The sequence below is a fragment of the Corylus avellana genome, chromosome ca1, assembly GCF_901000735.1.
Source record: "Corylus avellana chromosome ca1, CavTom2PMs-1.0".
NCBI classification, from domain to species: domain Eukaryota; kingdom Viridiplantae; phylum Streptophyta; class Magnoliopsida; order Fagales; family Betulaceae; genus Corylus; species Corylus avellana.
Window position 1 is genome coordinate 2,045,677 of NC_081541.1, and position 17,754 is coordinate 2,063,430.

Genomic DNA, 17,754 nt, shown 5'->3' on the forward strand with positions numbered 1-17,754 from the left:
TTGAAATCTGAATAATGCATTTGGTCAACATACACTTTAATCCTATAACGAATTTAGCGGTTATAGGCTCAATTAAGGTTTTTTTTTTTTTTTTTTAATTGTATAAGATAGGCTCAATTAAGTTGTTTAGTTAGAAACCTTGATGAAGAAAAAAGGATGGTAATTGTCAAAAGTCCATCTTATGCTTCCAAATTGTTTATTGGTATAACGAATTTGACATTAGATGCTTCCAAAGATTTAAATAATAATAATAATAGTAGAGAATGAAGAATAGCAACATATTTTCTCAAACTTAAAACTCAATTCATTGGTCAAGTATGAGAATATAAAATTGAACGTGGAAAAGTTATGTAATAAGTAGAGTTATATTAAATAAAACAAACTCTTATTTGTTACACATAAATATTAAGCATATTTGCGCTATCAAATATATATAAGAAAACTAATTTTATCCTTTAGCGGGAATATAATAAATCAAAAGACTAAGATTGAGATGATTCACTTGATTGATTCGAACTCTCTCCGCCACCGGTTGTGATTATGTCTAGTGATGATAGAGAAGGCTTGGAAGGCATTTGTAAGTATTCAACTTTTTCTTCGAGCATTTGTACGACTTTGCTCATTGAAGGACGATCACTAGGCTTCATTTGTATACACCATAGCGCGACAATGATCATCTTCTTGCCTATTTTCCTTTCCTCTTCTGTGGCGTCTTCCATTTCTATGTCGTTTCCATCGTTCAATTGGTCATATACCCAAGTAGGGAAGTATATTTGGCTTGAGTGTTCTGCATATGCATTTACATTCCTTCTTCGTCCAGCCATTTCCATCAATAACATTCCGAAACTATAAACATCAGCTTTATATGAGACACCTCCAATGTTTTTATAGAACAACTCAGGAGCCATGTATCCAAATGTCCCTCTTGCAGCAGTCAAAGAGACAATGCTATTATCTACTGGATATAGCTTTGCCAAGCCAAAGTCCGAAACTTTTGGAGTAAAATTCTCATCAAGAAGAATGTTGTGAGGCTTGATATCAAAATGCAAAATCTGCATATCACATCCTTGATGTAGATATTCAATTCCACGAGCCACTCCTAGAGCTATATCATACATTTTGTCATAGCTTAGGAGGGAACTTACTTCTGGGGAAAATATAAATGTATTTAGGGAGCCATTAGGCATGAACTCATATACTAGGGCCCGCTTTGATCCTTCAACACAAAAACCAATGAGTTGTACTACATTAACATGATGAATCCTTCCAATAGTTGCAACTTCGTTGATAAAATCTTGTCCGTTAGCTTTAGACTTGCTTAACATCTTTATAGCCACAAGACGGCCACTTTGAAGCTTTCCTTTAAATACAGTGCCAAAGCCTCCTTCACCTAATTTATCCTTAAAACTTTTGGTCATCTTCTTAACTTCTGAGTAAGAGTACCTTATTGGCATGAGATTATTGTAGCTTTGCAGAAATTCTTCAATATTGTCATACATCGATAAATGCCTCCTACGCCATTTATATATCAGAAATGCAATCACACAGGGAGTCCCAAGTACCTTTAGTGCAATGGATGGTCCTATACAGGAAAATTACCAAAGTAAATATAATAAGAATTTCTCTATAGGCAAAAGTACATTTACCTCTTTTTACTACCAATAAATTTGCAATATCCTCACAATCTTTCAAGTTTTGTTGGGATTGCAATGTCCCTTTCGTGCCAAACATGACAAAAAAATAATATTGATAAAAACTTTACAAAAATAAGAAGAAAAAAAAATATAATTTTTTTTCCTATTTTTTATGTTTTTTTTTTTTTTTGGTCTTATTTAGTTATTTATTAGTTTTTTAAAAAAACTTTTATCAATGTATAATATTTTTGTCATTCTGAATCACGAAATGAGGACATTATTACCTCAATGCATGCATGGTAGACTTTCAGTTTTTTTTTTTTTTTTTAACTCCAATGCATGGTAGACTGGGCGACATAACATTGCAAAAATTAAAACAGTATAAGGAAATTACAAATTTGTTAATAGTTAGAAGGGGTAGTTGTAGTTTTCCTTCTTTTAACTAATTGCCTTTCAAATTCCTAATGGTTAAGCACAATATTTATTATAATTTTTAAGTAAAGTTTATTAACATTTTCATCTTATCTGTATTTTAAATCATTTGTATGCTTCACAATATCAAATTATCGACTGAAAAGGAAAATTAACTAAGGGGAAGCCTATATATTCCCTCAAACTACAAATTTGCAATATCCTCCCAAACTTTCAATTGAAACAATGTTCCCCCCCCAAAAAAAAAAAAAAAAAACTATAAAAATTTTCAATGTCTCCCCCAATGAAGAAAATACCCTTAATAAAATATTTTTTTAAAAAAAAAACTAAAAATGTTTTTTTTTTTTAAAGTTTGGAAATTTTTTTAAAAATTGTTTAATAATTTTCTTTTTCAAATTTGTTAAGAGTATTTTTGAAGTAGTGCTAGAAGTTCCTTTTGTATCTCTATTGTGTCACTCCATAAATGAGTTAACTTTTAAAATCACCATTTGATTAAAATTTAATAATTTAATAGTGATTTTAAAAGCCATATTATTTTTTGGATTGACACAAAAAAGACACCAGCGGGACTTTTACCATTACTCGTATTTTTGTCTTGCTAGAAAAAAAAAAACTATATATGGTCATTTTTGTCTTTTTCATGGCCTTGGGTGGACATTGTTAATTTTTTTGTAATTTAGGAGGGACATTGTTCTAATTAAAAGTTTAGAGAGATATTGTCAATTGAACAATAGTGTGAGGAGTATGAATTTTTCCCAAAATTTAAAGAAGATTGAGAGAGAGAGAGAGAGAGAGAGAGAGAGGGGGTTCTGACCGCTGACGTAGAGCATGTTCGACTGTAGGCCGGTTAACAAAATGTCTGCAAAGAAATATAGAAATATGTAAATTAATTAATTAATCAGGAAAGTGACTTGAATAATTGGAAAAGTGGAAGACCAAGTAAAATTGCGTAAACAACTTTCTCCTTCAATCATGTTTTAAGAAGAAATATAATTAGCAGCTTTATAAACCTCTATACTAATATTGCTGGCGTTGAAACTGGGCTGAGCTCTAGGGAAATAGCCCGGATCACTAACCAAAGCCCCTGAATGACCACTTTGTCCCGAAGCAACCATCCTAATATTCAATGGTTTCTCAACGTGCTGGATTGAGGTAATATGTAGTCATTTAGATGAGGCGAATAACTTGCCAATTAAGGCTGGAAAACGAGTTTTCACTGAAATTTTTCTTTATTGATTTCTCTCTCTCCCTCTCTCTTTCTTCAATGCTTCTCCTTCCTTTTTCATTTGTCTCTCTTCAGCGAAGCTCCACCATGTGGTTGATGACACTCGAAATAATCGGAACTCTTTGAGGATTTCTTAGGAGGATGAACGGCGACTGAAGCTGATTAGCGATGAGAATTATGTTAGAGCTGGTGTTGGGGAGTATGGAAAAGTCGATGGGTTTCGGGAATTGGGACCCATAGCTTATGATTCGAGGTTTGGTTCCGGCAATAGAAGAGGGCAACATTCTATGCTGAGTAATAGGAATGGGTATCTGGGTGAGGAATTCCCTCATTCTAGATATGGTCAGGTTGAAAGATCTTTGAATCCTTTTTCATTATCGCAACGAAGCTCCACCATCATCTTTGTCGAAGCTCCATAACCAAATCTCTCTCCAACAAATTTTTGATCTAATTTTGTTTTGGGTGCTTTTATCTGACTTCGCTCGGTTGAGATAATCGTTTGTGTGTGGACAAGAGGTAACTATGGTTGAAGCTGTGGCGAGCGAAAGGGGAGGCAGGGGAGGAGTTACCTGTGGTTGATAGATTTTGTTGCTAGCTGCTATAATTTTTGGTGTTAATTAATTTTGTTTAGCTGTTGTCAGTAAGTAATTAGAGTGTTTGGTTGTTTTGGTTAGCTGCAGGGGACAGGTTTCATTTGGTGTTTTTGGTGGAGAAAAAAAATTTAAAAATGATTATTTTAATAAATTAGAGAGAAGAAATTTAGATAAATGGTTGGACGGAGGTTTTGAAAAATGGTCAATTAAATTAGATAAAATGAGTTTTGATTAGTTATTTTGTATAAAACTTTAGATAAATGTTTGGAAATGCTAGCTCTTATGACGACGGAAAAAAATGGGGTAAGGGAAGGAAAACTTCTAACAAAAAGAGGAAGCTAATTTCGTAAGAATTTATATTTTTCCTTTCATTTCTGATATCTAAACAAAACCTAAAAGTTTGAGATCAACCATTGCCATCATCAGCCATAACTCATCCAATTGTACGCTCTTTATTGTGCTATTCTGTCTTATTCTTTAAACAAATTTTTTAGACAAAAACCTCACTTGAGTCGTCAATGCCAACATAAGGAATGCCCAATTTTTGTCCTGCTTTCACAAAGAAAAGAAAAGAATAACATCAGTGTTCGGAAACTTTTTAGTTGGAACTAATTAGACCTAATTGCCTTCCTAAAAAAATGAAAATAAAAAAATCAACGGAGATAGCTAGAGATAGGTTCTTACTTATTTTCCTCGGCACTAGTAATTTGATAACAGCTGCAAGAACTACGTACAAAAAAAGATAAACTTATTAATTAATAGAAAAGATGACTTAAATAATTTTAAAAGTGTATGGCCTGCGTATATACAACTTTCCCCTCCCTGGGCCATGCTTAAGGAATACAAACAACTCTATAAACCTCTAGACGATCTATATTATTCTTCAAAAAACTTTTTGAGATAGAAACCTCACCTTTGCTACATTTCCAAAATATATAGAATCTCGCGGGCCCTACAAAGAAAAGAAAAGAAATAAAAATCAGAGTTTGGAAACTTGGAATGAAAAAGCAAGTCATTAATTTTGTAAGTCTAAACTACAAAAGATATTTGCCAGTATTTGGTATGCTCCGAACTACTCCCGTCTTAAAGAAGTTATATGTTCAATAATCCTTGGAATATTAATGGTATTGATTAAAATGTGACAAAAGAGAAAGAAAGAAATGTGCAAATTGAAAATAATGGCCAACATGTATGTAAGATATTTCGTTAGAAACTCTCTAGTGTTATATCTTTTTTCTTTTATTCCTTACGCACCTTCGCTTTGAGGGGCGTAGCACCGAACAGGGTAATTCGCGTCGTCCTTGATGTAGCAATCATCATCTCCAGGTGTACAAGCAACTTGGAACCATGAAAGCATAAAGCCGGAGACCACTGCATCGTAAAAGTCAGTACATCGAAAATATCGGTCACTATTATTTGGACAAGATACCCTCGATGTTGACAGATACATTTGCTCTATTTGGCACGACTCCTCCAAATCCCATACGCTCATCATCTGGTCTTCTGCAAAGCAATATGCTGGGGTTCTGCGAGCAATTGCTGGGGTTAAGCCAGCAATAACATATGTATACCTCTTGGAATGGGATAAAAAAGAGTTGGAAGAATACACTACTCCTCCATTCTTAAAGCAAGTAGAAATGTCCAAATACCTCCGAGACTTCACTTGTTTTTCGCAGTTAACGAAAACCATATATTTCTGATACAGATTGGGCAAGCTCAAAGAGCAATAACTACCGTTAGCTTCACACGAATCACAGTTGATCGAATATGGATGATATGGAGCATATGGATCCCCTGAACTGAAATTAGTTAGGCGTAGAGAATAACGAGGGATGAAGGAGTCGTTATCCTTCTGAATACCTGAGTCTACAAGTCGGATTGTGTATTTGTGGTAATCGATCTCCTGTACATAGTATCTTCCATCATATAAGTATAACACTGCTTGGTTATTCTCACATGACAGATTATACCTTTGATCACCGCAGTTTGGTGGATCAATACCATTCAACCGAAAGGGATATCTTATATTGTGGATATTGCCGCAGGAAGAAGCAGGACATTGGTAATGACTATTGTTGGCACTGCAAGCTTCATGGACTAGGACAAGAACAACAATTAGGACCATGAGTCCGGCAGGGAAGAGCTTTTGGCTTGCCATTGATCAGAGAGAGAGAGAGAAGATAGTGAGAGAGGGTATGGCTTCCACAATCCACAGCCATAGACAAATTAAATAATGTAGATTTATAAGGCGTAAGCACTTACGTCATATATTGAAAAATCAATGATGACTGATTTTTACTAGTCGCCAGTCGCCAGTCGCCATCACCACATTGTCCAAGTCCTTGAAGTTCACCCGAAATTTACTTGTCACTTAGAACAAAGTGATAGAGGTAATCACCGAAGAAAGCCCAACTATTTAAGAGGCTGAGAACCATTATTTATCCCTCAAGAGCACAGAGATGGATATTTGCTTAGAAATGCTAATCTCATACTTGTTCTTGTTTCTGGCTTTCACCGTAGACCTTAGAGAAGCCCAAAATGGGTGTGATGATAAATTACGGAACTGTGGAGCCCATGGCCCTGCCATCCAGTTTCCTTTCCGACTTAGCAGCCAGCCAGAGAATTGTGGGTATCCTGGGTTTACCTTATCATGCACTGATACACACGATACGGTGCTCGAGCTGCCGATTTCAGTTAAACTCTATGTGAAAGAGATTAACTACACATCTAAGGTAATTCAATTATATGATCCACATCATTGCTTTCCAAGGCAGCTTCGGGGGCTCAATTTATCTTCTTCACATTTCCAATTCAAAGTAAATTCCAATGAATACCTTTACAACTATACCTTATTCAAATATCCTTCCCCAATAGAAGATAAGAATTACAAGTACTACAATATCCCTTGTCTTAGTGGCCCTACCTACCAAGTTTATGCAATCTATTACTATAGGAGCATCGCTGAGTTGCCCTTATCTTGTACAAAGATGTATAATCTTCTATCAATTCCAGAGACTATATTAAAAAACGGCAGTGATTACAATGTTCTTCAATTGAGCTGGTCCATCCCAAAATGTGGACACTGTGAAGCAAAAGGCAAGAAATGCAGATTGAAGAATAATAGCTCTAAATCACAAACCGAATGCTTCCCCAAAGACTCTAAAGGTATTTTCTTCTCTCCAATTTCCACCTTTGTACTCAATTTATTCAGTTTTCAAGCCAACATGCATTGATTCCTCCTCAGCAACGGCGAATAATTCCCTGCGCGCATTCATTTTAGAGCGTGTTGCTAAAGCATTTTATTAGGCCATATAATTGTAGCTCTTCACAAGAGATCAAAATACGCATACACATGTTAACTGAGGAAAAATCACTGCACAGCACGTTTTAGTCATCTTAGAAAACTACAACTTGAACTCAAGGTCTGAATTCAATTTAACTTTAAGTTATTAGCTATAAAATTTTTGGCCAACAATTTTTAATTTTTTAATTTTTTGGCAATGTACATGCAATGAGAAACTAATTATGTTAAATCTTTAACAGGTGCATTATCAAAGTCAGCAATTGCTGGTGAGTTGTCTTGCCCATTTGAAATTCTTTTTATTGGGAAGATGTAAATCATATATTAACTCCCAAATATATGTCTATTTTGCAGGTGTCATCTTAGGTTCATTTCTATTACCACTAGCTATCTTTGCTTTGTACCGTCTTTATACTTATGATAAAGTAGAAAAAGAACATCAAGCAAAGATCGAAAAGTTTTTGGAAGATTACAGAAATTTCAAACCCACAAGATACTCGTATACTGATATTAAAAGGATTACAAATCAGTTTACTGAGAAGCTAGGTGAAGGAGCATATGGAACAGTATTCAAAGGAAAGCTTTCCAATGAAATTCATGTTGCAGTGAAGATCCTTAACATTTCCCATGGAAATGGGGACGAATTCATAAATGAAGTAGAAACATTGGGTATGATACATCATGTTAACGTGGTTCGCTTGGTTGGCTTGTGTGCTGATGGATTTAGACGAGCTTTAGTTTATGAGTTCTTACCAAATGATTCGCTAGAGAAGTTCATATCTTCAACGGACACCAAGAAATGTATCCTTAATTGGGATAAGCTACATGATATTGCTCTTGGCATAGCAAAAGGAATTGAGTATCTTCACCAAGGATGTGGCCAACGAATCCTCCATTTCGATATCAAACCTCACAATGTTTTGCTAGACCAAAACCTTAATCCAAAAATTTCTGATTTTGGTCTTGCAAAGTTGTGTTCAAAGGATCAAAGTGCAGTGTCCATGACCACAGCCAGGGGAACTATGGGTTACATTGCACCCGAAGTGTTTTCTAGAAATTTTGGGAATGTGTCTTCTAAAGCAGATGTTTATAGCTTTGGAATATTGTTACTTGAAATAGTCGGAGGAAGGAAAAATGTTGACGTTACAGTTGAGAACACTAGTCAAGTCTACTTTCCAGAATGGATCTACAATATTTTAGAACAAAAAGAAGACATGCGAATCTTTATTGATGATGATGGAGATGCTAAAATTGCAAAGAAACTTGCAATTATTGGACTCTGGTGCATCCAATGGCACCCAGTGGGTCGTCCTTCTATGAAAGATGCGGTTCAAATGTTAGAAGGAGAAGAAGATAAATTAATTATGCCTCCTAATCCCTTTGCCTCTGCAGGCCCCGTACAAATTCATGCAAATATACCTATAAAACGTTTAAACCATGAGTTAGAGGTCATCCCAGAATGAGAATAGTTGTATATAAATTGGGCATATGTGATAACAATATAGGTTGCAATGATCTTGTACTCTTGTATTCTTAGAAGTTATTAATCTTGTAGACTTGTAGTCAATGTAGCAACTTCAAGTTTTTTCTCCTATCAATGTAGGAGTATTTTGGAGATTATAAAAATGTACGTACCTGGTAAATCTAGCTTCTTCTTCTTTCATTTTTCTTTTTTCCTTTTCAATTGTGAATTCCTTGGGCTGTCATATAATCTAAAACTAAAAGTGAATTTGTTTTTAGTCGCACCGTAGGCATGCATGTTTGATGGCCAACGTACAGTTCTTGCAAAAGGAGCATGAATGTTTTATAAAACACACATATGGATTTGTAGCAAAATATATATTTATAGGAAATGCTAGAATATAATACGTTTGTGAATATAATCTTATAAGCCAGAATATATTTATGATATATTCTTTAAAATAGAAACTACATATATGGATTTAAACATGCATAATGCATCATGACAGGTCTAACAGATGATATGAGTCAAAGCGCAAGAGTGATTTTGATCTTTTCCATTTTAAAAAATATAATAAATTTGTTATCTATCATGATGCATTATGCATGTTTAAATTAGAGATTATGTGAATTTTTTTTTAAGTAAATCAGAGATTATGTTATATGCAAAGAAGTTGTTCACGAAGTCCATATATTTCACAAAATAAATAAATAAATAAATCAATGGTGAAGATGGAGTTTGAGTACAAATTTTGCGCAAAAAAAATCTGTGTATAACACAAATGGCCTTTATTTTGTTATATTGATCTAATTAAAGAAAGTTCTCTATTTTTATAACTCTATGTAGTTAAAGTTTATTTTTAATTAATTATAACGAAATTAAGGAATCATGGAATGAGCAAATGGTGAAAATTTAATAATTTTGTAAGAAGAAAGAGTGTGCACGTCTCTACAAGATCAAAACAACAATGGAATTTTCTTGAAGCCTTCATAAGACAAGTACTCTTGACTTGTTTTTATGAATAGTCAAAGGTCGCTTTCTGGTAGCATTCCATTTGCCGCTGATTTTTCTAGTCAATAGACTTCACCCTATGCAAAGGGTGGGGCATATTAAATTATACTTATTTAAAAAATTTAATTTAATAAGAAGAAATAAATTTAATCATTTAATTAAATACTTTAACAATGCATACTTATTCAATCTTAATGAATATCTCCATTATGGATTACTTCATAACTAATATAATACTCCAAAAAGTTAGTCTTGTATTGCTTACATGCATGAAATGACTGAATTATAAATAAGTTCGAGTGCTAAATTCACATTAGTTTTTTTGTTACGTGGGGGACTAAGATTGTCTTAATTACAAATAAAATGAATAATATATATAATGTTACATTATTTAAACTTTTTAAAAGATGTGATATATCGTTAAATACACTCTTGATTATAAAATAAATAGTATTAATTTTAAATGAAATAGAGAGAATTATTATTTGTACTTCTCACCATTAACGCCACGTGACATAGATGTCGTAGGTCCCCAAGACCAGAAACAGTAATCAAACCTGCCCAGTGCCCAGGCTGCCCTAGTCTTCTGTATGCTTTTTCTACCCCAGTATACAATCCAAAGTCTGATCAATAATGCATGCATCTGGTCAACACTCCTGCGTCACATAATGAAGAATCAATTGGAAACTAGAAACCTTGATGACAGGACAAAAATGGCACATGTTGAAAATATTTTTTTAATCTAATTTATTAAAGATAAATGTTAGAGGTTAATATTTTTTTATATATATATATTTAGCCATTATTTTCTTACAATCAATTATTAGATTTGTACACTTATGTGAACCCCACATAAATCAATAGTGAACCCCACAAATCTAACGATTAATCTATTAAATTTATAGAAAAATAATGACAATATATGGATTTATTAAATTCATATTTGACTTTAGTGCAAGTGAATCTCAAATATTTAATTAATCTTATTAAAAATGTATTTCGCATACTCTAAGAGTATATGTCAATTTTAATAAATTGAATTAAAAAAATATATTTAAACCCAATTAAAAAAAAAAAACAAAAAAACTTTTTCATTACAAAAAAGAAAACGCGGCATTGACTCGCATTGACAAGTTAAACATGAGCAATTCTATAAATATCTCTTGTGTCACTCTAAAAATGAGGTGGCTTTTAAAATCATAATTTGATTAAAATTTAATAATTAATGATCAATCACGAACTCAATGGTAATTTAAGAGCCACATCATTCTTTGAGAGACATAAGATAAAATGTCAAATTTAAAATTGCAAAGAATATAATAAATAATTAACAATATGATTTTTTTTTTTTTTTTTAAGGGGAAATCATTTCAATCTCATTAATTGATGAAGGATCACGAACATAAAGCTCTTACATCACAGAGCAAAAGCTCTAAGAAAATCATAGCCGAAGGCAGAGACGGAGGGAGGGGGGACCGGGGTAAGCCATGGTCCCCCCCCCAAAATAAGGGGGGAAAAAAATTATAAGTAAAAATAAAAAATAAAAAAGAGTAGTAAAGTAAAGTTTTAAGTTTAGTCATTTGGGCCCCTTCAAAAAAAATTTGGTTCTATTTTAAAATTTTTTTGCCATATCCAATAAAAACTTTTGGCCTTATTCGTTTTTTTGGGCCATACCTATTAAGTTTTTTTATTTTTTGTCCTTACTTTCAAATGTCCATTTTTTGGCCCTTACTTTTAAATGCTCACTTTTTTTGGCCCTTACGGTAGTCTTTATTTCATAAAAAACAATCAAAATAATTTTTTTTAATAAAAAAATTCTAAAGAACTGAAAAAAAAAATAAAAAAATAAAAAAATAAATCGCCTTCTCCCATCAAATCTTTCTCGGGTTCTCCCCCGAAGGTACAAATTATAAAATTAATATATACATAACAATCACATTCAATCTATCTATGACACTGCTAACCCATGACTAATTTTCAATAACAACAAGTCTAATCCAAACACTCAATTCGATACATATGTAGCAACATCCCTCACCAAACTCATCCTCCTCGACTGACAATAAATAAATTAATAGAATAATCTTAATGACTCAAAAGATAAACACAAATTAGTTTAACAATTTAACACCAATGATAATTTGACTGGGACTCCAATAAATAATTCTACAATTATAACAATCATATATATGAACAAACTGAACTTCTTCGTAATTTATCACACTATACGCAATAAATCAACCACACGTGACATCCCTACCACACACAAATAAGATGTGCATGGGGACGATTCCGAATGAAACCAATGCACCAGTGATAGCAGTATTGCATTCTTTTGTTGACTTTGAGGTCGTATGATCGTATCAAACAAACAAACGAGAAAGCAAAGACTGGACTATTGAACAATGTATGGATGATGTTTCATTGTTGAAGATCTGCCGTGCAACTTGACATGCTATTTGGACTTTTTGTCCTTAATTTTATATGAAAAATGTCTCCCCTTTTTTTTTCTTTTTTTTTTAAAAAAAAAATAAAGAAAAAGTGAATGTATCCTATGATTTGCCGTGCAAGTTAGGTTGCTATTTGGACAAACATAGAAATTTCCTACACAAATTGGTTGTTAGAAAAAAAAAATAAAGAAAAAGTGAATGTATCCTATGATTTGCCGTGCAAGTTAGGTTGCTATTTGGACAAACATAGAAATTTCCTACACAAATTGGTTGTTAGACTTTCTTATGACTCAGTACTCTCTAAAAAAGTCGTGTGTTATTTATGATATGAGGAATATATATTTTTTATAATAGCATTTTTTTAATAAGATTAATAAAAAAGTATATGTCACTTTTTAAATGCCAGTTTCTAAGAAATTTCTATATTCATAAATACTTTTTAATATGGACACAAATTTCCTCCAAATTTCCTCCAAATTTATTTGGAGGAAATTTCATTCAACCTTCTATAATGTGAAATTTTCATAACATCTAAAGAATGTCACTTTATGAGTCACTATAATTAGTCGGGAAAACGAGAAGTACAAGACAAGTAAAGACGCAGCTAGGAAAAGTCCTCTTAAATTGTGTTCAACGTCCAAACAAGAGAAGAGAAAAAAACGTACAACACAACCTGAAATCATAGATGTTTATGTGCAAATTAAATTGCAATTACTAAATTGGAAGGGAAAAGTAATATTAGCGTGGTCCTCAAATTAAAGCATCATGAAACAAAAACACCCATAAAATAATTTGTATCCATAAAATGGGAGTTTGTAAATCTTCTTTTGATATTTGATAATTGATAATCTTCAAGAAAAATCATTTTTAGTGAATAAAAAAAAAAATCAAAACCAGGATATCTTCAGTTATTTTATTTGATCTAAATTGAAAATTTAAAACAGTTTCAGGAACTAATAATTTAATATTCTATAAAAATATTTTTTGTAATTTCTTGTTTTCTTAAAAAGATTTACATTTTTCAAGCATTTTGTTAAAAAAAAAAAAAAAATTGACATGAACGGAATGAACTTTTTTAATAATGATTCTAATCGAAGTCCGTAGTTTATTTGAAATGAATTATATCACAGGGTGATCATAAGTTGTGATTAGAGTAATGTTTATTTCTGAATTAAGGAGATTTATTATACACCATATATATAATACCATCAAACTAATTTTAAAGATTTCAAACATTTAAAACCATATTATGTTGAAAAGCTTAAAAAACTATTTAATCAGTCGTACGTACATGAACATACATAATGATTAATTCGCTGGAGGCCTAGGGTTTGCTACCAGTTTTCCCATTTGTTTTGAATACTTGTAATGTTTAGAAAATTCGAAGTTATGATCATTTTATTTTTTTGCAAATTTGCTAGTCTTCAAATATTATAACTTGTTTGGATGCGTGTCAATTAGTCTAAAATAATGGACCCAAAAATGAATTAGTTGTGAAGTTTGTCATGTCATAAATTTTGTAGGTTCCAGGGCGTGATGGGCATTTACTAAGATTGATGTACACCAACCAAGTCAATGGTGATTAAAATTGGGGGCATAGCGTAATATTGAAGAAATGAAAACATACTTGTCATTTACCCAGTCTTTCTGTACACTCTGTTAAACTCCTGCTTTTCCTTGAAATTTCACTTTCCACGTGACCAGTCAAATACGTTAAGTTCTACCTATCATAATTTATTGATTCAACATTCATTATCTTCAATCTCCCAACTTCCACATTTATTTGGAATCAAATATTATGGTTATGAATTCATTAAATTTCATTGAAAAGCCATAGTCAATAATACTACTTTTCATGTGACCAGTCAAATACGTTAAGTTCTACGTACCTATCATAATAATTTATGGATTCAACCTTCATTATCTTCAATCTCCCAACTTCCACATTTATTTGGAATCGAATATTATGGTTATGAATTCATTAAATTTCGTTGAAAAGCCATAGTCAATAATACCACTTTTCATGTGACCAGTCAAATACGTTAAGTTCTACGTACCTATCATAATAATTTATGGATTCGACCTTCATTATCTTCGATCTCCCAACTTCCACATTTATTTGGAATCAAATATTATGGTTATGAATTCATTAAATTTCGTTGAAAAGCCATAGTCAATAATACCACTTTTCATGTGACCAGTCAAATACGTTAAGTTCTACGTACCTATCATAATAATTTATGGATTCAACCTTCATTATCTTCGATCTCCCAACTTCCACATTTATTTGGAATCAAATATTATGGTTATGAATTCATTAAATTTCATTGAAAAGCCATAGTCAATAATACCACTTTTCATGTGACCAGTCAAATACGTTAAGTTCTACGTACCTATCATAATAATTTATGGATTCAACCTTCATTATCTTCGATCTGCCAACTTCCACATTTATTTGGAATCAAATATTATGGTTATGAATTCATTAAATTTCGTTGAAAAGCCATAGTCAATAATACCACTTTTCATGTGACCAGTCAAATACGTTAAGTTCTACGTACCTATCATAATAATTTATGGATTCAAACTTCATTATCTTCGATCTCCCAACTTCCACATTTATTTGGAATCAAATATTATGGTTATGAATTCATTAAATTTCGTTGAAAAGCCATAGTCAATAATACCACTTTTTTCCTTCAAAAAAATAATAATAATAATACCACTTTTCATATGACCAGTCAAATACGTTATGTTCTACGTACCTATCATAATAATTTATGAATTCAACCTTCATTATCTTCGATCTCCCAACTTCCACATTTATTTGGAATCGAATATTATGGTTATGAATTCATTAAATTTCGTTGAAAAGCCATAGTCAATAATACCACTTTTCATGTGACCAGTCAAATACGTTAAGTTCTACGTACCTATCATAATAATTTATGGATTCAACCTTTATTATCTTCGATCTCCCAACTTCCACATTTATTTGGAATCGAATATTATGGTTATGAATTCATTAAATTTCGTTGAAAAGCCATAGTCAATTATTAAATTGTTCATTTATTTATTTATACACCCACTTCAACCGTATTCTAGACGATGAGAAAAGTGGGCCATGTATGTTGATGATCATATTTAATGTGTTTGTGACTAGAGTTATATTACTTATATATGTTCTCCGCCCTATGCTTTTGACTCTCTCTTATATAGGTTATATATATATATAAAAGAATAACTTATATATATCATGAATTATTATTACTATTTTTAGTCAAAAGCATAATATAAGGGTTTTTGAGTTCACTTTGTATATTATTTTTAGTCACATTCATGAATTAAATTATTATTTTTGTGTATATCCTAAGAACTTTTTTTTTTTTTTTGAAATAAATACACTACAATTTTATTGATAATAATCACGAGCATAAAGCTCTTACATCGTAAGAGCACAAAGCCCTGAAAATACAAATTATAGCCGAAGCTATAAGGATAAAACATCACCTAAAATCTCCGCTAACCTATGACTAGTTATCAGTTGAAATAACAGATCTGCATAAGACAGATGCAATCCAATGCATAAGTAGCGCAAATTCCTCCTCGACCCAAAAGCTAGGATGAAGTTCACGTCCACAACTCGAAGGTTTGGACTAAAATTCACATCCACGACCTAAAAGATCTAGACCAAAATTCAGTTCACATCCAAGCAGGCAGATCGAGTGGCTAAACCTTATTACAAAACAGAAGCAAGAAAACCTAAATAAAACGTGGGTGAACCAAAGAGGGAAAGCCTTATTACAAGCAAATAACAGGAATGAAATGCACACAGAGAAAAAACATGAACCAATGACATCAAAGCTCCATATACTATCATAGAGCCTTATTACAAGCAAATTTTCCTTCAGTGTCGTACAAATATATATTGATATTAAGAATTGTATGTTGCCGACAAGAACGCTGTATATAGGTATACAAATACAAACCAGTGTTGTTGTTGTTATTGGTACAATATTACAGGCAACAAACGCAGCTGATAAATAACTCAATTCACATTCCAAGCATTTACATCAAAAAAAAAAAAATACATTATCAAAAAACCCATATATTTTCGAGTTTGTCAAATAGATTCACGCGGTTTGAGTCATTATTAAATGAAAAATGTCGGATATAATAAGTCTATCAAACATTCATCTTTAACCGTGCTGACAAGACACTCTCCACTAGCCATTAATTATTGTTGTTGAACACGAAAAAAAATGATAAAAACAAAAAATTGGCAATTGCCTAGGTGTGCATGGAGGATAATGGAGGTAGCCTCCTTGCATGCGTAGCACCTCCATGGCTGTGAGGCTAGCTTATGAAGGTCCCTTCATGGCCATAGAAGGCCCCAAGTACATGGAGCTATGGAGGTTGGACCTCCATGGCCGTTGAGGGCTCCTCGCTGGCGTTGGAGGTCCCTTTATTGTCATGGAGGCATATATATATATTTGGAAAATAATTGAGATTTTCGGCAGGACTCTATCGTGAGCTCATTTTAAAAACAATGCATGTCTTTTTTCCATCTGGGCTCTGGCTTTAATCAATGCTTAAAAAATATGTGAATGGGCCTGGTTGAAGAAAATGAATCCACAGAGCCTCAAGAAGTCAAATTCCCATATCAAGTTTTAAAGCCCATCTGTAGCAGGAGCTGTACATGCCAAGCCCACTGACCATTAGTGCCAAACATTCTATTTTAAGATTATCCACTGCGTCCTAGTCATGTTTGGGTAGGCTTTGCCGCTTCATCAAACTATTAAAATTGCCCAACCCACAAGACACACGGCTGAACATCTCACACACATTATATTACACCAAACATTTCAACACTATGCTTCCAAAGCTTTGAGAAAATTAATAGCTGCTCGATTAACTCGGTTTCTCTTCAACGTTTAAAATAAAAACTTACGAATTGTGACCAAAAGTATTTGTAAAGGACAAGGATGGTCCTATCTAATATGCCAAATTTAGAAAGCAGTGGATGACTAATGGAGAACCAAAAATAGCATCCTACCTTCTTAATTAAATTGAAACTGAAACTGAATTCATTGATTAAATATGAGCAAATAGGGTTCGAACAAAAAAAAGGATGTAATAAGGCAAGATATCATAAATCAAAGGAACTCTTATTTACCACACATAAATATCAAGCATCTTTGTCCTATCAAATATAGATGAGAAAAAATAATTGTCCCCTTTAATATATGGGAATGTAATTAAGCAAACTCATAACAATTAATTTGCAATTAAATTATGGTGATTGACTTAATTCATTTGATTGAATTGATGAGAAAGTTTGATTTGAAGTATCTCCGGCATTTGTTATGGGACTCTCCGATGATAGGAAAGCCTTGAAAATCATTTGTAAATATTCAACTTCTCCTTTAGGCATTTCTACAATTTCATCAATAGACTAGTACTCCACCCCCACATGGAAGGGTAATGCTTGCTTATTCAATCCGTATGAGTTTCCCAACCTTTTAGAGTATGATTTTCCCATATTTGACTAACATTATCTCAACCATCATTATTGGTGGTTGTCCTCAACAACCTTTTCTTCAATAAACTAACAAGTGCATTCTCAAACCATTCATGCATGTTACT

The 17,754-nt window shown here is 32.6% G+C and overlaps 2 protein-coding genes across 3 annotated transcripts; one reads left to right on the forward strand and one right to left on the reverse strand.

The window, feature by feature from the left end:
- Window positions 1-331: 331 nt before the first annotated feature.
- Window positions 332-6,078, reverse strand: LOC132168241 (cysteine-rich receptor-like protein kinase 18). Of its 2 annotated transcripts, none has more exons than XM_059579367.1 (6): window positions 5,139-6,078; window positions 4,798-4,836; window positions 4,569-4,610; window positions 4,392-4,433; window positions 2,881-2,925; window positions 332-1,582 (listed from the first exon to the last, which is right to left on the reverse strand). In XM_059579367.1, exons 1-6 carry the CDS (start codon window positions 6,040-6,042, stop codon window positions 483-485), a joined length of 2,172 nt encoding a protein of 723 aa, XP_059435350.1. In that variant the 5' UTR covers window positions 6,043-6,078; the 3' UTR covers window positions 332-482. The 2 variants fall into 2 exon arrangements, with proteins under 2 accessions (XP_059435350.1, XP_059435349.1); XM_059579366.1 differs by having other exon boundaries at window positions 4,392-4,436.
- A 250-nt stretch (window positions 6,079-6,328) lies between these two features.
- On the forward strand, window positions 6,329-8,828 carry LOC132165057 (rust resistance kinase Lr10-like). Its single transcript, XM_059575564.1, has 3 exons — window positions 6,329-7,049; window positions 7,428-7,454; window positions 7,540-8,828. The coding sequence occupies exons 1-3, from the start codon at window positions 6,344-6,346 to the stop codon at window positions 8,646-8,648; spliced, it is 1,842 nt and encodes a 613-aa protein (XP_059431547.1). The 5' UTR covers window positions 6,329-6,343; the 3' UTR covers window positions 8,649-8,828.
- The last annotated feature ends 8,926 nt before the right edge of the window (window positions 8,829-17,754 follow it).